This window comes from Bombina bombina, chromosome 3, assembly GCF_027579735.1.
Source record: "Bombina bombina isolate aBomBom1 chromosome 3, aBomBom1.pri, whole genome shotgun sequence".
In the NCBI taxonomy this organism is placed as follows: domain Eukaryota; kingdom Metazoa; phylum Chordata; class Amphibia; order Anura; family Bombinatoridae; genus Bombina; species Bombina bombina.
In genome coordinates this window covers 1,147,540,633-1,147,566,621 of record NC_069501.1, presented here as the reverse complement: position 1 = coordinate 1,147,566,621, position 25,989 = coordinate 1,147,540,633, and the positions used below count along the sequence as shown (strand labels likewise).

Below are 25,989 nucleotides of genomic sequence, written 5' to 3'. Positions count from 1 at the left end.
CAGTGCAGCCAGGTCATAGTGCTGTTTGAAGAGAACAGTCTAATGTGGAGCAGTTCTGCAAAGGTAAAGCGCTAACAGGTTTTGAAAGTGTCTTGTTTTTTTCTGCAGACATGATGCATTTTCTGTCATGACATCTCAGATCACTGCATGTTCTGCCTTGGGGCTAGCCAATTTAATAAATTTAGGCTCTCTACTAAGTATATACTATCAGAACAGAATATAATCTCAGCAGTTCCTGTATCCTCTTAGAATGGTACATCTGTCTCCATATCTGTGAACACTTCTAACACTCAAGATGACTACTACTAAAGCACAGGCATACTAACTAACAGTGCTAGTATAAATTTATATGAGTAAGTTTCATAACTGAACAAATATCAGATATTTACAAAGCATCTTCATAATGAATAGTACAGAAAGAAAAAAAATAGTAATAAAAGCAATGTAACTAAGCTTCCAGAAAGACAATAAAACATAGTCCATCCTGGATTCGTTATGAGATAGTGTTCTCCACCCCACCCTAGCTTTAATCCCTACACTATGTCTACCATACTTCTTGGGCAAAGCGTAACTGGCTGACTCTCTGCTACTGTTCCAAATCTGCACAGCTCTGCACCAGTAAACCTGTAAAAAAAATAATTGTCTATCATTAGTAGGCCATTAGCACACATCACTACTTGCTGGAACTCTACCGTCTTGTAACTACAATCAGTCTGCAGCAGAATAGCTTCAGATAGGCTGTCCACATCTTTTCTCAATTCTGCTAAAGTGAATAAGTCCCAAATGGTTGCCGGTACCTCACATCTCATATAGCGATCAGTAGTTGCCAACTTTACATTCTCTAAGAAATAGTCTTCCCCCTCGTTCCCATAAAAAGATTGTACCTTGCTCTAAGGGGCTGGCCGACACACCTGTGGAGTAGGCAAGAGTGAGACCCTTTTCCTACTCTTGGCTCAATAGAGGGTTTGGTCCATCGCTTCTCTCAAACATCTAAGCTGTGCCGCATGATGAAGAATTCTTGCCGAACAGTAGGTACTCTATCCTCTGTCATTACAGGTCTGACCATAACCTTCTCTGCTTCTTGTGGCTTTTAGAAATCTTAAATATTTGATCAAATCTATTCAGCATAACAATTTCAAAAATCAATCCAGGAGGGGCTTACATTACTATATAGGACATCTGTTTAGATATCCAATCAAAAGTTTGCAGAAGCTTAATGTTAACTGCTCTACGCAGGAGTTGTTAGAGGTTTGTTTTGCCACATCGGCTTCTAACGCTCCAGTCTAGTGCTCTGGCGTTGAATGTAGTTTACAATAAAACATTTATCAGCACAGCAAAACGTATTAAGAAGGGATGCTTACAATAATCGCAGATAACTGGCGGATTATCTGTCTTGAGTTCGGAGCCTCTAAGTTTATGCAGTCTATATGGTCCGATGCCTGACCCCCCCCCATGGGTATGCACATTTTTATTGTTGAGTGTAGTCAAGCTTGAAAATGTTGGTAAAGGTAGTAACTACACACATACAAAACCCAGAAGCACTCACACAGACCCCCACCTAAAACACAGATACTCAGCTTTTTGTTTAAACTGACTTGACAAACTAATATAGTGTACTCCCTATTTTTTTGTCAATAACAAAAAAATAATGGATTCATAAGACTGTTACTATGAAATCTCACAAGTTTAGGATGAAATCCCAAGAGAGCACTGGAAATTGTTAACTCGCACTGATGATGCTGATTGGCTGTTGGAGTTTTTTTTTTTTTTAATGGGTATATGCCCCTTACATGGACGCAACCAAAGCAGGCTTATGTGAATGACTTGATGCAATAGAAACATTCTTATGTGGGTTATATGGAATATTAAAGGGGATATGAAAAACAAATATTTTCATGATTTAGACAGCTCATACAATTTTAAACAACTTTCCAATTTCTTCTGTTATCTAACTTGCTTCATTCTATTGGTATTCTTTGTTGAAAAGTATACCTAGGTAGGCTCAGGAACTGGGAGCTAGCTACTGGTTGGTGGCTGCACAAATATACCTTATCATTAGATTGCCTATGTGTTTAGCTAGCTCCCAATAGTGCATTGCTGCTTCCTTCAGTAGAGGATACTGAAATAGGAGGTATAAAGTTAAGTCGATTGGAAAGTCGTTTTAAATTGTATGCTCTATTTGGGATCATGGTATATAATTTTTTGGGTTTCATGTCCCTTTAAGACCACAGCTTCCTTAACTGCAGACTGTAGGCCACATACAGTTTTCCAAAGGTTCTATGCTATCCACTGCAGCCACTCAGCAGAGAAAAAGGCAAACTTAATTTATTGAAAAAGCAGATTTCCACTTCTCAATAGGTTATTAAGAATGTGTATTTGCAAGCACTTTTTTTTTTTTTTTTTTTTTTTTTAAACATTTGAATTTATATATGCAGTTAAATAGGATTTGTTACAAGTAACCTCATTTCCCATGTAATTTTACTAGAAAATGTGATTTTAATTTAATTTTGAGGGGTTATCATTAACATATGAGTATGAACGTAATGTGGCTCCTGGCCAACTGCCCATTAATCACTGGTGCTCTCCACATGAAAAACGCATGGACACCCCTAATTTCTGATGAACCACTACAACCCTCATCTTAAAGGGACAAGCTCTAATGTGTTAAACTCCATTTCCTTGCATATAACTGGAGTGTTTTTAACTCGTGCAGAGGGGTTAAACACAAAGTATAGAGCAGAAATGCACTATAGGGACCTAACTAAACACATTTTGTGAGCCGAATGACAAGAGGGCATATGTGTGTATCCACCAATCACCAGATCGCATCCAGTATTGCATTGCTGCTCCTGAGCCCACCTAGATTATGTGTTTCAACATAAGATATCATGAGAATATATTAAATTTGATAATAGAAGTCATTGAAAAGTTTTTTTAAAATTGCACGCTCTGCCTGAATCGTCCGGGATGTTTTTAATCGTTTCTAATAGATGGTTTATTACAACTTGACCTGTTGTAAATATCTATGTCCTTTCTTATGAAATACCACGTTTCTGTGATTGGTTAAATCATTGTTTTTGCCTTTTTTAGCTCAAATGACAAAGTCACAGTGAATTTCATCAATCGTGATGGAGAAACACTTGTAGCAGAAGGAAAACTTGGAGAATCTCTTCTGAGAGTTGTTATAGAAAAAAATATTGACATTGATGGTTTTGGTGAGTATTTGTTCCCTTAGTGTAGCATGGATGATTTGACTAAAAACAAATAAATTTAATGCCAGTTGTTTTTTATGGTTTAGCACTGGACACTGCCTTTATGTCATTTAATAGACTAAATATATTTTTTCATTTAAAACAAAAAAAAAAATATATAGAATATTTTCTCCCTGAGTTGGTTTACTCCATAGGGTGTTTAAATCATTCCTAGATTTGGCTCATTGCGCTCCCAGACCTTACACGTCCGCATGCATGATGAACTAGTGCCTTGGCATTACCCGGGAATTTCAGGGATACCGGTGATGTAACTGCTCCCCGAGAACCCAAAAGTTCTGTGAAGGGCTGGGGTAAACTCCATATCAATAGATTATAGTATTGCTATTGTTAGATTACATTCGATTTAGACACTCAATTTCAGTGTAATGCAATGTATGTAAAATCACTTTCAAATCGTTATATAATAACTCTGTCTAATGAAGTCTACCTCCAGCCCCCTGGGACATCATATCGGTTGTTTATATTATTCTACCAATCAGTAAGCCTGTCGCCAGACCAGGCTTACTTCTATGCAACACAATTTAACGCAAGCGCAGTCTTGCATTCTTCTAAGAATACGCCCATCCAATCAGGAGCGTTTTCAATGCAATTGGACGATTTTGCGCGAACATGTATTTTGAAGGCATGCGCTGTTTCTCTGATTTTTACACACGGCACGCATAAGTCAACATTGAATCGTGTATTATTGTCAACGATTCATTGGTTTACTTAGGAATATTGCAGTGGGAGGGGATGGTTAGCATTAATTGTATGCACGTAATGCTCGTTTTAGAAGGAACCGATTGCTCGCACTCTCTCTCAAGTCATACTTTTCCTTCAGACTGAAACAAGTAAACATTGAATCCCGTGACTCAATGTTTACTTGGCATACGTGATTTGCTCAATGCGCGATGCGTTAAAAATGTTCAGTGTTGGGAGCGCGCAAATTGTCTGACGTGCAGAGAGGGTGGAGACTAGGTAAGCATCCAGTTTATTCAGGCAACGAAATAAGAGGGGCGGAGCGATGCGGGTGCAACAATGGTTGTCAATATCGATAAATTTTAATAAAAATAATTTAAACATTTGAAATGATAACGGTGTTTAATAATATATAGTACTAAATAATCGAAATCTGTACTTAGCAGTAACGGAGTTTACCATCACTTTAAGGAAGCTGGATGAGTGGGGGGAGGGTATTCAAAGCCCTCAATCTCGGCTCCTTTTAAAGTGATAGTAAATCCTAAGGTTTGTGAAACGCTAGGATTTACCAGTGCAACAAATAAAGGAAACTTTATACTATATGACAGTTGCTAGCCTTGTTGCCTGCAGATTAAAACCCATATTGGCTCATCTAAATAAGGAAAATGGTTGGTGGAGATTAGCTATTGAAAAATAATTGCTGTAAAAAAATATATATGTGTGTGTGTGTATATATAATAATATAATTTTTACCTCTGTGATTACCTTGTATCTATGCCTCTGCAAACTGCCAGGACCCCCTTATTTCTGTTCTGACTCCTAGGAGCTTCACGTGCCTGAGCTCAATGTTATCTATATGAAACACATGAACTAAAGCCCTCTAGTGGTGAAAAACTGTCAAAATGCTTTCAGGATTAGAGGCAGTCTTCAAGGTCTAAGAAATTAGCTCATGAACCTCCTAGATTTAGCTTTCAACTTAGAATAACAAAGAAACAAAGCAAAATTGGTAATAAAAGTAAAATGGAAAGTTGTTTTAAAATTACATGCCTATTTAAATCAGGAAAGCTTTTTTTTTTTTTACTTTACTGTCCCTTTAACTAATATTTCTAACAGTGACGGGTACACTGTGTCAATACTAGGCAGCACGCTACTTTAATTTGGTGGATTAGAGTTTGTTGTATATTGTATAATGTATATGGTGCACTGAATTTATCTGTACTAGAAATACTATTAACATTACAATCAGGGATTCCCATCTATACAAATACATACACACTTCAGGGCAATATTGAGCCGCACAAGCTCATTTCTACATAGGTTTAGCGCAGGTGATTTTTCTTGATTATTATATATATGTGTGTATGTAATGTGTTGTGTGCCGATACCAAAGTATTTTCATGAGTGCTTGTACTCGTGCAAATGCACCGATACATAAACCAATACCTCCAATTCCTACTCATACGCCATCTTGTGGCGTTTTTCAAACTGCATGTTCCCATTTCATTTAAGTTGGAATGGAGGACTTAACTAAAAATTGTTAACTTCTGTTCTGCCAATACGAATTGTTGTTATTTGTATTATTGTATGTCAGAGCAGTGCTCCAAAAGCTGCCACTTACTTTTGAAAAATTATTCTAATTGCTAGTTTGCCTGTTATAACTGCTAGTTCTCATCCTGCACAATTATGCTTAAAACATACTGTACTCTGAGGAACATCCTTAGCCAGGGCTGGACTGGAATAAAAAGCATCCCTGGAAAAAAAATGAAGACCCAGCCCTATTTTCTGTTGAGTCAGTAGAATGCAAATGCCCATTTTCTAAAAGGGGATTACTGGGATACTCCTTTACACATTTTATTTTCAGAATTAAATTATATAACTTTGTATTAAGAACAAATGTCAGATTGATGAGTTATATAGGCACCCTACAACCCAATTGCATCCATGTAATCACCCCTTTTAAATTGTAGCTTTCCAGACCCAGCTGCAGCTGTTATTTATTGTTATTATTAATGTTATTGTAATTTTTTATTTTATATAAACAATTTCTGTGAACTTTGTGACAACAAGCACATAAAACTGTTTTATTTCAAAATGTCTTTTGAGATACATTTCATAATTACAAAGCAGCAATCTTAAATCATTAGTCCTGGATTGTGCTTTGTAAACTGTCATGACATAAAAAAAGTATTGGTAATTGGTAACAGTGAGTATTTGAAAAAAAAAGTATCGGTACTTGTACTCGGTCTTAAAGTGATGTTAAACTCTCCCCTTTTTAAAATTAGATCTGGAATGTAAGCGCTATTTTAGATGGAGTTCAATTCATCATGTGCAATGAAGATGCGCTATAACTTAGTTATTAATATAGATATGAAATTCAAATACCCCACATAACACCACCCACTTCAAAAGTCAATTTTCCTGTCAGCTAAATGATTGAATTACTCTCCAATCAATGCTCTAGCTACAAACAAAAGTGTCAGATGGGAAGAGCACTGATTGGACAACAATTCAATCTGTTAGCTCACAAAAATGTTACTTTTGAAGTGGGCGGAGGAGCATGCAGTATTTGAATTTCAATATCTATAATAAAAAATAAGTTATAGCGCATCTTCATTACAGCTAATGAATTAAACTCCATCTAAATTAGCGCTTACATTCCAGATCTGATTTTAAAAAGGGGAGAGTTTACCATCACTTTAAAGAAATGGTATCGGTGCAACCCTAGTGTATATTATGTGTATGTGTGTATATGTATATATATATATATATAAATATATATATATATATATATATATATATATATATATATATATATATAGATATATATGTGTATATATATATATATGTATATGTGTGTGTATATATATATATATATATATGTATATATATATATATATATATGTATATATATATATATATATGTATATATATATATATATATGTATATATATATATATATATGTATATATTATATATATATATATATGTATATATATATATATGTATATATATATATATATGTATTATATATATATATATATATATATATGTATATATTATATGTATGTATATGTATATATATAATATGTATGTGTGTGTATATCTATATAGTATATATATTTATATATATATATATTCTATATATCTCTCTGAACACAAAACTGGCACTCTCTGGTCTTTCCAAAAACAATCTTTTACTGTGAAAGTAGTGACGTTTTGGGGACAAAGTATCCCCTTCCTCAGACACAGGGTATGCAAAGTGCGGACAATATATAACAAACATTACACAAACCCCACCCCCCAATTAGGGGGAAAAAAAACGCCAAAAGGTATTCATGGTAACCACCCAATCACATAGTAAACAAATATAGTATGTAGTTAATTGCAGCAAAACTAATGCACAAATCTGTCTGAACTTAAAAAAAAAGTGCATGTGAATAAGATATGTGACATGTACCATGTAACTAGAACAATATGGTCTGCATGAGAGAACAGGCACAACATAGAGGAAGCAGGCAAACAATGAAATGCACATTAGCATGTTAGCATGCATATCTTACTTTGACTGCAACTTAAGCACTATACAGCAAATTTCATATACTATACAGACAATCTGAGAAAACCTGTTATACATAAATGGGGCTCTGTAAAGCCGTTGTTACTTACGGAACCTTTACTGCCTGATCAGAAAACATAAGCCAAGCACTTCCTGAAAGGGCACATGCCTACTAGGCCCAATCAGCAGCCAGCATCAGCGTTGCCATGGCAACGCACCGTTCACTGCCAAAGTGCTCATAATAGTAGTAAAAGGAAGACCCAATCGATAACGCAGATCCAATAGGCGGTGCGTGGTCACAGCAAACCAAGGCCACTGCGCTGCAAAAAACATGTTAATGGCATTATTCAAATGAGCACATAATGAAATGGCTAAAACATTGGATAACCCTAAGTATATATATATATCCCCATGTGTAATATGCATTAAAAAACATATTACTAGATCCAATACAAAGTAATGTGTGTATAAAAACATCTGTGTATAGTACGGATAAGAGCCTATGACAAGAGGAAACAATTAACAATTGTTAAGGGAGTTATCCTAAACCAAAATATACTGCAATGTTGGAAATAAATGATGTACCAAATCTAGTACATAATTGATACTGACCTATTATGTATAATATAAACTCAATTTTTTTTTTACCAAAATATACTGCAAGGGGATAATAGTCTATTGGAAATAATGTACCAAATCTTGTACATGTTTAATGCTGACCTATTACGTATAATCTAAAATGGAGCCTATGACAAGAGGATATAGTGGACCCTAAACTAATTTTTTTTACCAATTGTCTAGGATTCTCATTAGATTTAAAACAGACGTGGACCCTCATTGTTGACAAGATAGTCCCAAAGTCATAAAAAACAGTGCCAGTCTATGACAGTATTGAGTCCATTAGGTTGCACAGTGTTCAGGCAATAGATCCACCTCGCCTCTGTTTGCAGGAGTATCCTATTTCTGTCACCCCCCCCACGTTTCAGAGTGGGGATATGATTCTATCAGAACAAAGCGAAGATCATTCACACCGTATGGCCGGCCTCCAAGAAATGCCTCACCACTGGCTGCTCACTCTTCTTATTCTTTACGGCAGTCCTGATGGGTGATCTGTGGTTGGCAAACCGTGTCCTGGCATCATCTGAGGTCTTACCAACGTAAATCTCCCGCAACTACAATTCAACAAATAGACCACATAAGCGGTGGTGCAGGTGATGAAATGGCGGATAGAAAATCTCTTCTTTGTATGTGGATGTCCAAAAGTAGAGCCAGGTACCATAGCATTGCAGGTCGTACACCCTGCACACCTGAAACAGCCCTGTTTTTTATTTCGTTGGAGCAAGTTAGCTTTCTTATAGCAATGGGAAGGGTCAGTAATCATTAGATTGTCTATTACATTTTTATTCCTTTTGTAACCCACTCTAGGGTGTTGCCATTGATTAAATGGTAAAGATGGATCACTTTTGATGATATTCCAATGCTGCTTAAGACTCTTGCCCAAATTACTGGTGGCAGGACTATATGTAGTAGTGAACGTTAGGCGTGGTATATTATCCCTAACTTGATCAGTAGCTGTGAGTTCGGATCCTTCAACCATTTTTTTACTTTGGTCAATGAGCCTTGGATTATAGCCTCGCTGGATAAATTTACAAGCCATGTCAGACAGTTGAGACTGTCTCAAAGATGGTTCACTGTTATTTCTGGCTACCCTAATCATCTGAGCTTTAGGGATTGCTTTGAGTAGGGATGTCGGATGATTACTTTTCGCATGTAACAGTGAATTTCTATCCGTGGGTTTACAGTAGAGAGAAGTACCCAATAAGTTTTGTTCTTTTTTGAAAATCTTCAAATCTAGAAATTCAATTGCTCTTTCATCATAACTCAGTTTGAACTTTACTGGATTGTCAAGGGCATTCAAGTGATCGAAACCATCTCCTCAGTTTTTCCACAGTGGCCACTCCATACAATGAAGAGATCGTCAATGTAGCGACGATAAAACCTCACTTCAGATTATTGAAGACGCCCATTACTGTCACCTCATACTCCTCCATGAATAAATTAGCCAGGGAGGGGGCCACGTTTTGACCCCCATGGCCATCCCTGATACCTGTTGGTAAAAACTGTGTTCAAAGCGAAAATAATTTAGCCTTAGGCTTAAATCAAGAATCTGGGTGAGGAAGTCAGTGGGGGGACCGATATCTATTTAAAGCCTCCATCACACATTGTTTGCCACTTTCATGTGGTATGATGGTATATAGGCTAGTGACATCCGGCAGTCACAAGGAATCCATGTGTCTTCAACGTGGAGTTTCACCACTTTCATCAATCAGCTGTGAAGAATCACGTACATACGATTGCATATTTCTTACTAGGGGTTGTAAAAAGTGGTCCAAAAAGACAGCCAGTCTTGAAGTGATCGAATTTCGTGCTGAGACCAATGGGTCTCCCCGGGGGTCTTTCCATGTTCTTAGATTTTCCTTCCTGCCCTATACTCTATACTATGCCGAAAATTCATAACTTCAAATACTTAAGAGTATTCTCGTCAATCCAACCAGAATTACTAATTGGCTCCAACGAAATAAAAAACAGGGCTGTTTTCAGGTGTGCAGGGTGTAGCGACGCTGCAATGCTATGGTACCTGGCTCTATTTTTGGACTTCCACATACAAATAGGAGATTTTCTATCCGGCATTTCATCACCTGCACCACCACTTAGGTGGTCTATTTGTTTTGAATTGTAGTTGCGGGAGATTTACGTTGGTAAGACCTCAGATGATGCCAGGACACGGTTTGCCAACCACAGATCACCCATCAGGACTGCCATAAAGAATAAGAAGAGTGAGCAGCCAGTGGCGAGGCATTTCTTAGAGGCCGGCCATACGGTGAATGATCTTCGCTTTGTTCTGATCATATCCCGCTCTGAAACGTGGGGGTGACAGAAATAGGGATACTCCTCCGAACAGAGGCGAGGTGGATCTATCGCCTGAACACTGTGCAACCTAATGGACTCAATACTGTCATAGACTGGGACTGTTTTTTATGACTTTGGGACTATCTTGTCATCAATAATGAGGGTCCACGTCTGTTTTAAATCTAATTTAGATTATACATAATAGGTCAGTATTAATCATGTACTAGATTTGGTACATTATTTATTTCAAATAGACGATTATCCCCTTGCAGTTATATTTTGGTTTAAGGATAACTCCCTTAACAATTGTTAATTGTTTCCTCTTGTCATGGGCTCTTATCCGTACTATACACAGATGATGTTTTTATACACACATTACTTTGTATTGGATCTAGTAATATGTTTTTTAATGCATATTACACATGGGGATATATATCCTTAGGGTTAGCCAATGTTTTAGCCATTTTATTATGTGCTCATTGATTAATGCCATTAACATGGTTTTTTGCAGCGCAGTGGCCTTGGTTTGCTGTGACCACGCACTGCTATTGGATTCTGCGTTATCGATTGGGTCTTCCTTTTACTACTATTATGAGCACTTTGACAGTGAATGGTGCGTTGCCATGGCAACGCTGATGCTGGCTGCTGATTGGGCCTAGTAGGCATGTGCCCTTTCAGGAAGTACTTGGATTATGTTTTCTGATCAGGGCTGTAACGGTTCCGTAAGGTAACAGCTTTACAGAGCCCCATTTATGTATAACAGGTTTTCTCGCATTGTCCGTGTATAGTATATGAAATTTGCTGTATAGTGATTATGTTGCAGTCAAAGTAAGATATGCATGCTAATGTGCATTTCATTGTTTGCCTGTTCCTCTATGTTGTGCCTGTTCTCTCATGCAGACCATATTGTTCTATTTACATGGTACATGTCACATATATCTTATTCACATGCACTTATTAAGTTCAGACCGATTTGTGCATTAGTTTTGCTGTAATTAACTACACACGATATTTGTTTACTATGTGATTGGGTGGTTACCATGGACTACCTTTTGCGTTTTTTTTGGTCCTAATTGGGGGGTGGGGTTTGTTGTAATGTTTGTTATATATGTTTGCACTTTGTATACACTGTGTCTGAGTCCTAAAGCCCGTGCACACGGGCCATTTTTTGCAGTACAACCTTCCAGCATTTGTCTATAACCATTACCATGTAATTTTAGACATAAGCTAACAACCTGTGCTACGAAACTTTACTTAAAAAAAATATTACTAAATACTATCAGTATGCACAACTAATTGACCTAGACCGTATTTTAAATAAGTAAATACTTAAAAATGTCTACAAACCATACAAAAGATCAACTAAATTGCAGAACAGTTTTACCGTCTATTCGCTAATAAATCTGTTAAGCAATGAATGCTATTATGCTGATAATATTCGCTGCACTATATCATATATCAAGGCATATCATATTTCACATATGCTTAAAGGAGGTATAGCATGGAAAATACTAATATAGATATCGCAGAGGAACAAGAATTAAATTCGAAATAAACTAAGAAAATATATTAAGAAGAAATATAAATACAAAATAAATAATAAAATCATAAGTAAAACGGACACAAATGAAACCAAAAATAAACCTAAAGAGCATACGACAAGAAACATATAGAAAAAACAAAAGTACAAAAAAATACACAAAATTATAGGGAGATTGAAAAGGGGGTGAGACTAGAAAGAAGATAGGAAATGGAAAATAAGAAGAAAAAATAGAAAAAGTAAAGAAAAAGGAGAGGAAAAAAAATAGATAAGGGGAAAGAAGAGAAAAAGAAAAGGAGAAAGAAAGAGAGAGAGAAGGAGAGCCTGCCACTATCAGAGCAACAGTTAGGCTATATTATCCAAATGGAACTTTAAAGGAAACACATTGACATTGCAGTTTCGTATTAAGGCCCTTTGGGGTAATAGTGTCCAATTAAAAGTCCATCTTGTTTCTTTCTGTAGGAGTATCCTATTCCTATCTCCTCCACGGCTGAGTGTAGGTACATGGTCTATAATATGATATCGTAAGTCTGATACGTTATGACCTGCAATGTGGTGTTTTTCTTTATAGATCTTTAGGTCCAGGGAATTATATTTCCTTCTCAGTCCAATTAAATTTGAATTTTAATGACTGATGCTGCTCTTTAAGTTCTTTAGCCCAATTCTTGAAGTGATTCTGGACTCCCTCTACATATAATGAAGAGGTCGTCAATATACCTTTTGTAAAGGATTATCTTCTGGTTGGTAAAGATACTGTTCTTGTCTATCTCGAATCCTTCCATAAATAGAATGTATCGTTTTCTGTGATACTCTGATAGGTATTTCCCATGTAGCTCCAAATCTTTATCTTTGAGTTTTAACTGCATCTTGAAGCGCAATTGGGAAATACTACAAAGTGACGACATGTTACCCTTCAAAAATATGGAGGTACCACGGATTGGATACAGAAAAGGGAAATCACTCAAAGATAGCCTTCAGATGACTGACCCAGTGCACTGCTACTCAAAAACTGGTTGAATAAGTAAACGATTAAACCGGGGTTTCTACAGAAGTAGCGGCTGTACAACATGTAACGGATTACAGGTGGGTAGATATTTAAATTAGCCCAGGCACAAGAAGAAGTATTACCTCAAACACAAGGTCACCTGCACCACCCAATACATCGTATACCTGCTTTACTGCCCGTGTGTAATTTGTTTTACGTGGGTAAAACCTGTGACGACATAAGAACAAGGATGGCCAACCATCGGAGTGCCATACGACAAGCAATTATGTATAGGAGGCTCTAACCAACCGGTAGCAACGACATTTCCTAGAACGAGGTCATAACATATCAGACTTACAATATCATATTATAGACCATGTACCTGCACTCAGCCGTGGAGGAGATAGGAATAGGATACTCCTACAGAAAGAAACAAGATGGACTTTTGAATTGGACACTATTACCCCCAAAGGGCTTTAATATGAAACTGGAATTGGGCATTGGTTCCTTTAAAGTTCCATTTGGATAATATATCCTAACTGTTGCTCTGATAGTGGCAGGCTCTCCTTTTCCTTCTTTCCTTCTTTCCTTCTTTCCTTCCTTCCTTCTTTCCTTCCTTCCTTCTTTCCTTATTTCCTTCCTTCCTCCTTCCTATCTTCTTTCTAGTCTCACCTCTTTTCAATTTCCCTACAATTTTGTGTATTTTTTTTTTTTTTTTTTCCATGTTTGTCGTAGGGCTCTTTATGTTTATTTTTTTGCCCGTTTTACTTATGTTTTTACTATTTATTTTCTCTTGTTAAGTGTGTTCAGTCCACGGGTCATCCATTACTTATGGGATATATTTCCTCCTTCCCAACAGAAGTTGCAAGAGGATCACTCAAGCAGAGCTGCTATATAGCTCCTCCCCTCACATGTCATACTCAGTCATTCTCTTGCAACCCTCAACAAAGAAGGTGAGGTCGCGAGAGGAGCTGGAGTTTTTACTTACTATTCCAATCAAAAGTTTTATTTTAAATGGCACCGGAGTGTGCTGTTTTTCTATCTCAGGCAGTATTTGGAAGAAGAAACTGCCTGCGTTTTTTATCTATGATCTTAGCAGGCGTAACTAAGATCCACTGGCTGTTCTCGACATTCTGAGGAGTGGGGTAACTTCAGAAACTGGAATAGCATGCGGGGTCCCTCCGCAAATGAGGTATGTGCAGTACTTTATTTTCTGGGAATGGAATTGACTAAGAAAATACTGCTGTTACCATATGATGTAAGTACACGCCTTAAATGCAGTAGTAGCAACTGGTATCAGGCTGATAAAAGTATGTGGGCAGTCGAGTTATATTCTAGGGACTAGAATTTGACTGAGAAAATACTGTTAACACTGAAATAATACTAAGCCTTCTCTGCAGTGGCAGCGACTGGTAGCAGGCTTAGTGATAGCTTTGCAATGACATTGAAAAAATGTTGTTTTTTAATAAAACGTTTACTGGCATGTTATTCGTTTTTTGTGAGGTACTTTGGTTATAAATCGCTTTGGGCATGATTTTTTTTTTCCACATGGCTAACATATTTTTCTGCATGGAACCGTTATATCAGGGCTCCCACTGTTGTGATTGGAGTGGGAGGGCCCTTGTTTTAGCGCCTTGTTGCGCAGTTAAAATTATTGCACAGTCCTTTCTGCTTCTTCCTTCTTGATCCAGGACGTCTCTAGAGAGCTCAGGGGTCTGCAAATTTCATTTGTGAGGGAGGTAATCAGTCACAGCAGATCTGTGACAGTGTGCTGACTGTGATTAAAAGCGTTAAATCTTAATTGATATCTGTTTTATCCGTTTTGGGTATTGAGGGGTTAATCATCCTTTTGCTAATGGGTGCAATCCTCTGCTAATAATACACTTCTTGTTAAGAATTGTTTCATTATATCTGTATTTTTGAAGCGCTGCAGCGTTTTTTATATTGCTTGTAAACTTATTGAAAGTGATTTCCAAGCTTGTTAGTTTCATTGCTAAGTCTGTTTTAAACATGTCTGATTCAGAGGAAACTGTTTGTTCATCATGTTCAAAAGCCAATGTGGAGCCCAATAGAACGATGTGTACCAATTGTATTGATATTGCTTTGAATAAAAGTCAATCTGTACCGATAAAGAAGCTATCACCAGACAACGAGGGGGAAGTTATGCTGCCTAACTCTCCTCACGTGTCAGTACCTGCGTCTCCCGCTCGGGAGATGCGTAGGATTGAGACACCTAGTACATCTAGGCCCTTACAAATCACTTTACATGATATGGCTAATGTTATGAAAGAAGTATTATATAATATGCCCGAATTAAGGGGCAAACGCGATAGCTCTGGGTTAAGGACAGAGCGCGCTGATGACACAGAGCCATGTCTGATACTGCGTCACAATTTGCAGAACATGAGGACGGTTGAGCTTCATTCTGTCGGTGACGGTTCTGATCCGGGGGAGACCGGATTCAGAAATTTTCAAATTTTAAATTTAAGCTTGAGAACCTCCGGTATTACTAGGGAAGGTATTAGCGGCTCTGAATGATTGCGACCACGGTGGCAATTCCAGAGAATTATGTAGGGTTGGATAGATACTATGCGGGTACCGGTGTGTACTGACGTTTTTCCTATACCAAAAAGACTTACAGAAATTATAAGTAAGGAGTGGGATAGACCCCGGTGTGCCTTTTTCTCCCCTCCCCGATATTTAGAAAAATGTTCCCTATAGACGCCACCACACACGAGACTTATGGCAGACGGTCCCTAAGGTGGAGGGAGCAGTTTCTTCGTTAGCCAAGCGTACCACTATCCCGGTGGAGGATAGCTGTGCTTTCTCAGATCCAATGGATAAAAAATTAGAGGGTTATCTTAAGAAAATATTTGTTCAACAGGGTTTTATATTGCAGCCTCTTGCATGCATTGCGCCTGTCACGGCTGCAGCGGCATTCTGGTTTGAGTCTCTGGAAGAGGCGATTCGCACAGAGCCGTTGATGAGGCCTTGAGCAAAGTTAGAACCCTTAAGCAAGCTAATGCGTTTGTTTCAGATGCCGTAGTACATCTAACCAAACTTACGGCTAAAAATTCTGGATTCGCCATACAGGCGCGCAGAGCGCTCTGGCTTAAATCCTGGTCAGCGGATGTAACTTCCAAGTCTAAACTACTTAACATTCCTTTCAAAGGGCAGACCTTATTCGGCCCGGCTTGGAGGAAATTATTGCTGACATTACGGGAGGTAAGGGCCACGCCCTTCATCAGGACAGGGCCAAACAGTCTAATTTTCGTGCCTTTCGTAACTTCAAGCAGGAGCAGCATCGACTCCCTCCGCTCCAAAACAGGAAGGAACTACTGCTCGTTACAGGACAAGGTTGGAAAGGCAACCAGTCATGGAACAAGGGCAAGCAGGCCAGAAAGTCTACTCCCCGCCCCTAAGACAGCATGAAGTCAGGGCCCCCCTATCCAGAGACGGATTTAGTGGGGGGCAGACTTTCTCTCTTTGCCCAGGCTTGGACAAGAGATGTGCAGGATCCCTGGACGTTAAAGATTATATCTCAGGGATACCTTCTGGATTTCAAAGCCTCTCCTCCACAAGGGAGGTTCCATCTTTCGAGGTTATCGACAAACCTAGTAAAGAGAGAGGCATTTCTACAATGTGTACAAGACCTCTTAATCATGGGGGTGATCCACTCAGTTCCGCGATCGGAACAGGGACAAGGGTTTTACTCAAATCTATTTGTGGTTCCCAAAAAAGAGGGAACCTTCAGACCAATCTTGGACTTAAAGATCTTAAACAAATTCCTAAGGGTACCATCGTTCAAGATGAAACCATTCGAACCATCCTACCCATGATCCAAGAGGGTCAATATATGACCACGGTGGACTTAAAGGATGCTTACCTTCATATACCGATTCACAAAGATCATTATCGGTACCTGAGGTTTGCCTTTCTAGACAGGCATTACCAGTTTGTGGCTCTTCCCTTCGGTTTAGCCACGGCCCCCCGAGAATTTTTACGAAGGTTCTGGGCTCACTTCTGGCGGTACTAAGACCACGAGGCATATCGGTGGCTCCGTACCTAGACGACATTCTGATACAAGCGTCAAGTTTTCAGAATGCAAAGTCTCATACAGAGATAGTTCTAGCATTTCTGAGGTTGCATTGGGTGGAAAGTGAACGTGGAAAAGAGTTCTCTGTTACCACTCACAAGGGTTCCTTTTCTAGGGACTCTTATAGATTCTGTAGAGATGAAGATTTACCTGACGGAGTCCAGGTTATCAAAGATTCTCAATGCTTGCCGTGTCCTTCATTCCGTTCCAAGCCCATCAGTAGCTCAGTGCATGGAGGTAATCGGCTTAATGGTCGCGGCAATGGACATAGTGCCATTTGCGCGCCTGCATCTCAGACCGCTGCAACTATGCATGCTCAGTCAATGGAACGGGGATTACTCAGATCTGTCCCCTTCGCTAAATCTGGGACCAGGAGACCAGAGATTCGCTTCTCTGGTGGTTGTCCACCGGTTCATCTGTCCAAAGGAATGACCTTTCGCAGGCCAGATTGGACGATTGTAACAACGGATGCCAGCCTTCTAGGCTGGGGGAGCAGTCTGGAATTCCCTGAAGGCTCAGGGATCGTGGACTCAGGAGGAGAAACTCCTCCCAATAAACATTCTAGAATTAAGAGTCTATATTCAATTCTCTTCTAGCTTGGCCTCAGTTAGCAAAGCTGAGGTTCATCAGATTTCAGTCGGACAATATCACGTCTGTGGCTTACATCGATCATCAAGGGGGAACCAGGAGTTCTATAGCGATGTTGGAAGTCTCGAAGATAATTCGCTGGGCAGAGTCTCACTCTTGCCACCTGTCAGCGATTCACATCCCAGCGTAGAGAACTGGGAGGCGGATTTCCTAAGTCGCCAGACTTTTCATCCGGGAGAGTGGGAACTTCACCCGGAGGTATTTGCTCAACTGATTCGTCGTTGGGGCAAACCGGATCTGGATCTCATGGCATCTCGCCAGAACGCGAAGCTTCCTTGTTACGGATCCAGGTCCAGGGACCCGGGAGCTGTGCTGGTAGATACATTAGCAGCCCCTTGGGTTTTCAACATAGCTTATGTGTTTCCACCATTTCCGTTGCTACCTCGGTCTGATTGCCAGGATCAAACAGGAGAGGGCATCGGTAATTCTGATAGCGCCTGCGTGGCCACGCAGGACCTGGTATGCAGACCTAGTGGACATGTCGTCCTGTCCACCATGGTCTCTTCCTCTGAGGCAGGACCTTCTAATTCAGGGTCCTTTCAACCATCCAAACCTAATTTCTCTGAAGCTGACTGCCTGGAAATTGAACGCTTGATTCTATCAAAGCGTGGGTTTACGGATTCGGTTATTGATACATTAATACAGGCTCGGAAACCTGTGACAAAAAAAATTTACCATAAGATATGGCGTAAATATTTATATTGGTGCGAATCCAAGAGTTACTCATGGAGTAAGGTTAGGATTCCTAGGAATATTAGCTTTTCTAGAGGGTTTAGAAAAGGGTTTATCCGCTAGTTCGCTAAAGGGACAGATTTAAGCTCTGTCTATTCTTTTACACAAACGTCCGGCAGAGAATCCAGACGTCCATAGGCCTTTTGTCAGGCTTTGGCTAGAATTAAGCCTGTGTTTAAAGCTGTTGCTCCTCCGTGGAGCTTAAACTTGGTTCTTAAAGTTCTTCAGGGTGTTCCGTTTGAACCCCTTCATTCCATTGATATTAAGCTTTTATCTTGGAAAGTTCTGTTTTTTATGGCTATTTCCTCGGCTCGAAGAGTCTCTGAGTTATCTGCCTTACATTGTGATTCTCCTTATCTGATCTTTCATTCAGACAAAGTAGTTCTGCGCACTAAACCTGGGTTTTTACCTAAGGTTGTTTCTAACAGGAATATCAATCAAGAGATTGTTGTTCCATCATTATGTCCTAATCCTTCTTCAAAGAAGGAACGTCTTTTGCATAATCTAGACGTGGGTCCGTGCTCTGAAGTTCTACTTACAGGCAACTAAAGATTTTAGACAAACTTCTTCTCTGTTTGTCGTTTACTCTGGACAGAGGAGAGGTCAAAAGACTTCGGCTACCTCTCTCTCTTTTTGGCTTCGTAGCATAATACGTTTAGCCTATGAGACTGCTGGACAGCAGCCTCCTGAAAGAATTACAGCTCATTCCACTAGAGCTGTGGCTTCCACCTAGGCCTTTAAGAATGAGGCCTCTGTTGAACAGATTTTCAAGGCTGCAACTTGGTCTTCACTTCATACTTTTTCCAATTTTCCAAATTTGACACTTTCGCTTCTTCGGAGGCTGGTTTTGGGAGAAAGGTTCTACAGGCAGTGGTTCCTTCTGTTTAATGTTCCTGCCTTGTCCCTCCCATCATCCGTGTACTTAGCTTTGGTATTGGTATCCCATAAGTAATGGCTGACACCGTGGACTGAACACACTTAACAAGAGAAAACATAATTTATGCTTACCTGATAAATTTATTTCTCTTGTAGTTTGTTCAGTCCACGGCCCGCCCTGTCTTTTTCAGGCAGGTTCTAAATTTTAAAATTATAAACTCCAGTCACCACTGCACCTTATAGTTTCTCCTTTCTCGTCTTGTTTCGGTCGAATGACTGGATATGACATGTGAGGGGAGGAGCTATATAGCAGCTCTGCTTGGGTGATCCTCTTGCAACTTCCTGTTGGGAAGGAGAATATATCCCATAAGTAATGGATGACCCGTGGACTGAACACAATACAAGAGAAATAAATTTATCAGGTAATCATAAATTATGTTTTTTTATTTTATTATTTATTTATTTTCTATTTATATTTCTTCTTAATAGTTTTTCTTAGTTTATTTCGAATTTACTTCTTGTTCCTCTGCGTATCTATATTAGTATTTCTCCAGCATTTGTGTGTCCGGGTCCGCGGCGTCATCCTTACTTGTGGGAATATTCTCATTTCCCTACAGGAAATAGCAAAGAGCACAGCAAAAGCTGCCCATATAGCCCCTCCTCAGGCTCCGCCCCCCAGTCATTCTCTTTGCCGCTCTGAACAAGTAGCATCTCCACGGAGATGGTGAAGAGTATGTGGTGTTTAGTTGTAGTTTTTTATTCTTCTATCAAGAGTTTGTTATTTAAAATAGTGCCGGTTTGTACTATTTACTCTAAAACAGAAAAGGATGAAGAGTTCTGTTTAAAAGAGGAGTATGATTTTAGCAGCAGTAACTAAAATCAATTGCTGTTCCCACGCAGGACTGTTGAGCCCAGAGAACTTCAGTTGGGGGGAACAGTTTTGCAGACTTTTCTGCTCAAGGTATGACCAGTCCATTTTCTAACAAGACTGAGTAATGCTAGAAGACTGTCATTTTCCCTCTTTGGGATTGGTAAGCCATTTCTTAGACTCATAACAGAATGAAGGCTTATTAATGGGCTATATACTGGTTGACACTCTTGTGGGCTAAATCGATTGCTTTATTCATATTTATATGCGGTTTGAAGTGTTTTTTAAAACCTGAGAATAATTGGGGAACGTTTTTAGGCGCCAGGCAGTCGTTTAGACACCTTCCCAGTCAGGAAGGGCCTTTCACTCTAGTAGGCAGAGCCTCATTTTCGCGCCATAATTGCGCAGTTTTCTTTTGGATGCAGTGCATGCAGCTTCATGTGAGAGGGTCTGGTGGCCATTAAAAACGTTCCTGGAAGGCTTCTTTTGGTGTCGAATAACCCCCAAGGACAGGTGAAGCCGCAGCAAACGCTGTGGCTGGGACTGTAGTGGGTTTAAAGTTGCTAATTGATAAAAACAGCTCCGGTTTCCTCATTTAAGGGGTTACAATCTTGAAAATTGGGGTGCAATTCTTTTAAGACATTAAGACACTAGGGTGCAAATTTGGTAAAGATTCGGATATTTCCTTCATAGTTTTTCACATATCCAGAAATAAAGTGTGCTCTGTTTAACTTTTAAAGAGACAGTAACGGTTTTGTTTAAAAACGGTTTTATTGCATTAATAGCCTGTATAAGCCTGTCTAACATGTCTGTACCTTCAGATAGATCATGTTCTGTATGTATGGAGGCCAAGGTGGCCCCCCTTCAAATGTATGTGATAATTGTGCCATGGCGTCCAGACAAAGTAAGGACAGTACTGTCACATTTAATAAGGTTGCCCAAGATGATTCCTCAAATGGAGGTAGTGGGGATAGTTCTTCATCCTCTCCTTCTGTGTCAATACCAGTTATGCCCGCGCAGTGCGATTCCTAGTACATCTAGCGCGCCAATGCTTGTTACTATGCAACAATTAACGGCAGTAATGGATATTTCTATAGCTAATATTTTATCCAAAATGCCAGCATTTCAAAGAAAGCGTGATTGCTCAGTTTTAAATACAGTAGAGCAAGAGTGCGCTGACGATAATTTATCTGTCATACCCTCACACCAGTCAGAATTGGCAGTGAGGGAGGGTTTGTCGGAGGGAGAAATTTCTGATTCAGGAAGAATTTCTCAACAGGCAGAACCTGATGTTGTGACGTTTAAATTTTAAGTTAGAGCATCTCCGCGCCTTACTTAAGGAGGTACTAACTACGCTGGATGATTGTGACTCTTTGGTCATTCCAGAAAAATTGTGCAAAATGGACAAATTCCTAGAGGTCCCGGTGCACCCTGATGCCTTTCCGATACCTAAAAGGGTGGCGGACATAGTGACTAAGGAGTGGAGAAACCAGGCATACCTTTTATCCCACCTCCTATATTTAAGAAAATGTTCCCCATGGTCGACCCAAGGAAGGACACATGGCAAACAGTCCCTAAGGTTGAGGGGGCAGTTTCTTACGCTAGCCAAACGCACGACTATTCCCATTGAGGACAATTGTGCTTTCAAAGATCCTATGGATAAAAAATTGGAGGGTTTGCTTAAAAAGATTTTTGTTCAGCAAGGTTTCCTCCTCCAACCAATTTCGTGCATTATTCCTGTCACTACGGCGGCGTGTTTTTGGTTCGATGAACTAGGAAAAGTCGCTCAATAAGGGAGACTCCATATGAGGAAGTCATGGACAGAATTCACGCACTTAAGTTAGCTAATTCCTTTATTTTAGATGCCGCTTTGCAATTGGCGAGGTTAGTGGCGAAAAATTCAGGGTTTGCAATTGTGGCGCGCAGAGCGCTCTGGCTAAAGTCTTGGTCGGCGGATGTATCTTCCAAGACAAAATTGCTTAATATTCCTTTCAAAGGTAAGACCCTTTTTGGGCCAGAATTGAAGGAGATTATTTCAGACATCACTGGGGGAAAGGGCCATGCCCTCCCACAGGATAGGCCTTTTAAGGCTAAGAATAAGTCCAATTTTCGTTCCTTTTGTAACTTCAGGAACGGACCGTCTCCTAACTCTGCGGGCCTCTAGACAAGAGGGTAACGCTTCCCAGGCTAAGCCAGCTTGGAAACCAATGCAAGGCTGGAACAAAGGTAAACAGGCCAAGAAGCCTGCTGCTGCTACCAAGACAGCATGAAGGGGTAGCCCCCCGATCCCGGACCGGATCTAGTAGGGGGCAGACTCTCTCTCTTTGCTCAGGCTTGGGCAAGAGATGTTCCGGATCCCTGGGCACTAGAAATAGTCTCTCAGGGTTATCTTCTAGAATTCAAGGAACTTCCTCCAAGGGGAAGGTTCCACATGTCTCGCTTATCTTCAGACCAGATAAAGAGACAGGCATTCTTACATTGTGTAGGAGACCTGTTAAAGATGGGAGTGATACACCCAGTTCCAACAGTGGAACAAGTCAGGGGTTTTACTCAAACCTGTTTGTAGTTCCCAAAAAAGAGGGAACTTTCAGACCAATTCTGGATTTAAAAATTTTAAACAAGTTCCTCAGAGTTCCATCGTTCAAATGGAAACCATTCGAACAATTTTACCTACAATCCAGGAGGGTCAATATATGACTACCGTGGATTTAAAGGATGCGTACCTACATATTCCTATCCACAAAGATCATCATCAGTTCCTAAGGTTCGCCTTTCTGGACAAACATTACCAGTTTGTGGCTCTTCCGTTCGGTTTAGCCACTGGTCCCCAGAATTTTTCACAAGGGTGCTAGGGTCCCTTCTAGCGGTTCTAAGACCCGAGGGTCATTGCAGTGGCACCTTATCTAGACGACATTCTAATTCAAGCGTCGTCTCTTTCCAAGGCAAAGGCTCATACAGACATTGTCCTAGCCTTTCTCAGATCTCACGGGTGGAAGGTGAACGTAGAAAAGAGTTCCCTGTCTCCGTCAACAAGAGTTCCCTTTTTGGGAACAATAATAGATTCTTTAGAAATGAAGAGCTTCCTGACAGAGGTCAGAAAGTCAAAGCTTCTAAAACGCTTGTCAAGTTCTTCACTCTATTCTGCAGCCTTCCATAGCTCAGTGCATGGAAGTAGTAGGATTGATGGTTGCAGCAATGGACATAGTTCCTTTTGCTCGAATTCATCTAAGACCATTACAACTGTGCATGCTCAATCAGTGGAATGGGGACTATGCAGACTTGTCTCCCCAGATTCAAGTAGACCAGGTAACCAGAGCCTCACTCCGTTGGTGGTTGAGTCAGGATCACCTGTCTCAGGGAATGAGTTTCCGCAGACCAGAGTGGGTCATTGTCACGACCGACGCCAGTCCTATTAGGCTGGGGCGCGGTCTGGGACTCCCTGAAAGCTCAGGGTCTATGGTCTCGGGAAGAGTCCCTTCTCCCGATAAACATCCTGGAACTGAGAGCGATATTCAATGCGCTCCGGGCTTGGCCTCAACTAGCGAAGGCCGGATTCATAAGATTCCAGTCGGACAACATGACGTCTGTAGCTTACATCAACCATCAGGGAGGAACAAAGATTTCCTTGGCGATGAGAGAGGTATCCAAGATCATCAAATGGGCGGAGGATCACTCCTGCCACCTATCTGCAATTCACATCCCAGGTGTAGACAACTGGGAGGCGGATTATTTGAGTCGTCAGACTTTCCATCCGGGGGAGTGGGAACTCCACCCGGAGGTCTTTGCCCAGTTAACTCAATTATGGGGGCATTCCAGACATGGATCTGATGGCGTCTCGTCAGAACTTCAAGGTTCCGTGCTACGGGTCCAGATCCAGGGATCCCAAGGCAACTCTAGTGGATGCACTAGTGGCGCCTTGGTCGTTCAACCTAGCTTATGTGTTTCCACCGTTTCCTCTCCTTCCCAGACTCGTAGCCAGGATCAAACAGCAGAAGGCCTCTGTGATTCTGATAGCTCCTGCGTGGCCACGCAGGACTTGGTATGCAGACCTGGTGAATATGTCATCGGCTCCACCATGGAAGCTACCTTTAAGACAGGATCTTTAAGTACAAGGTCCATTCGAACATCCAAATCTAGTTTCTCTGCAGCTGACTGCTTGGAAATTGAACGCTTGATTTTATCCAAGCGTTGGTTTTCAAATTCAGTGATAGATACTCTGGTCCAAGCGACAAAACCTATGACTAGAAAGATTTACCATAAAATATGGAAAAAAATATATCTGTTGGTGTGAATCCAAGGGATTCTCCTAAGATTCTTTCCTCCCTCCAAGAGGGTTTGGATAAAGGGTTGTCAGCGAGTTCTCTAAAAGGACAGATTTCTGCTTTATCTGTTTTGTTACACAAACGCCTGGCAGCTGTGCCAGATGTACAAGCTTTTGTACAGGCTTTGGTCAGAATCAAGTCCGTTTACAGACCCATGACTCCTCCTTGGAGTCTAAATTTAGTTCTTTCAGTTCTTCAAGGGGTTCCGTTTGAACCTTTTACATTCCATAGATATCAAGTTACTATCTTGGAAAGTTCTGTTTTTGGTTGCTATTTCTTCTGCTAGAAGAGTTTCTGAATTATCTGCCTTGCAGTGTGATTCACACTATCTGGTGTTCCATTCAGATAAGGTCGTTTTGCGTACCAAGCCTGGTTTTCTTCCAAAAGTTGTTTCCAACAAGAATATTAACCAGGAAATAGTTGTTCCTTCTCTGTGTCCGAAACCAGTTTCAAAGAAGGAACGTTTGTTACACAATTTAGATGTAGTGCGGGCTTTAAAGTTCTATTTAGAAGCAACAAAGGATTTTAGACAAATCTCATCTTTGTTTGTCGTTTACTCTGGTAAGAGGAGAGGACAAAAAGCTACTGCTACCTCTCTTCATTTCTGGCTGAAAAGCATTATCCGATTGGCTTATGAGACTGCCGGACGGCAGCCTCCTGAACGAATCACAGCTCACTCCACTAGGGCTGTGGCTTCCACATGGGCCTTCAAGAACGAGGCTTCTGTTGATCAGATATGTAAGGCAGCGACTTGGTCTTCTCTGCACACTTTTGCCAAATTTTACAAATTTGATACTTATGCTTCTTCGGAGGCTATTTTTGGGAGAAAGGTTTTGCAAGCCATGGTGCCTTCTGTTTAGGTAACCTGATTTGCTCCCTCCCTTCATCCGTGTCCTAAAGCTTTGGTATTGGTTCCCACAAGTAAGGATGACGCCGTGTACCGGACACACCAATGTTGGAGAAAACCGAATTTATGCTTACCTGATAAATTACTTTCTCCAACGGTGTGTCCGGTCCACGGCCCGCCCTGGTTTTTTAATCAGTTTGAAAAATTTCTTTCTCTATACACTACAGTCACCACGGCACCCTATAGTTTCTCCTTTTTTTCTCCTAACCGTCCGGTCGAATAACTGGGGGGGCGGAGCCTGAGGAGGGGCTATATGGGCAGCTTTTGCTGTGCTCTTTGCCATTTCCTGTTGGGGAAGAGAATATTCCCACAAGTAAGGATGACGCCGTGGACCGGACACACCGTTGGAGAAAGAAATTTATCAGGTAAGCATAAATTCTGTTTTCATGCTATACCTCCTTTAAGCATATGTGAAATATGATATGCCTTGAGAGCGTGCAGCGAATATTATCCGCATAATTAATAGCATTCATTGCTTAACATATTTATTAGCGAATAGTACAACTGTTCTGCAAGTAATTAGTTGATCTTTTGTATGGTTTGCAGACATTTTTAACATTATTTACTTATTTAAAATACGGTCTAGTCAATTAGTTTGT

The 25,989-nt window shown here is 40.2% G+C and overlaps 1 protein-coding gene across 1 annotated transcript in view; it reads left to right on the top strand.

Moving 5' to 3' along the window:
• The window catches only part of FDX1 (ferredoxin 1), a 90,786-nt gene that overhangs the window by 11,974 nt on the left and 52,823 nt on the right, over positions 1-25,989 (top strand). The window contains exon 2 of the mRNA XM_053708538.1: positions 3,091-3,215. Within this exon, the coding sequence (XP_053564513.1) occupies positions 3,091-3,215 (125 nt within the window). The remainder of the gene's footprint in view (positions 1-3,090; positions 3,216-25,989) is intronic.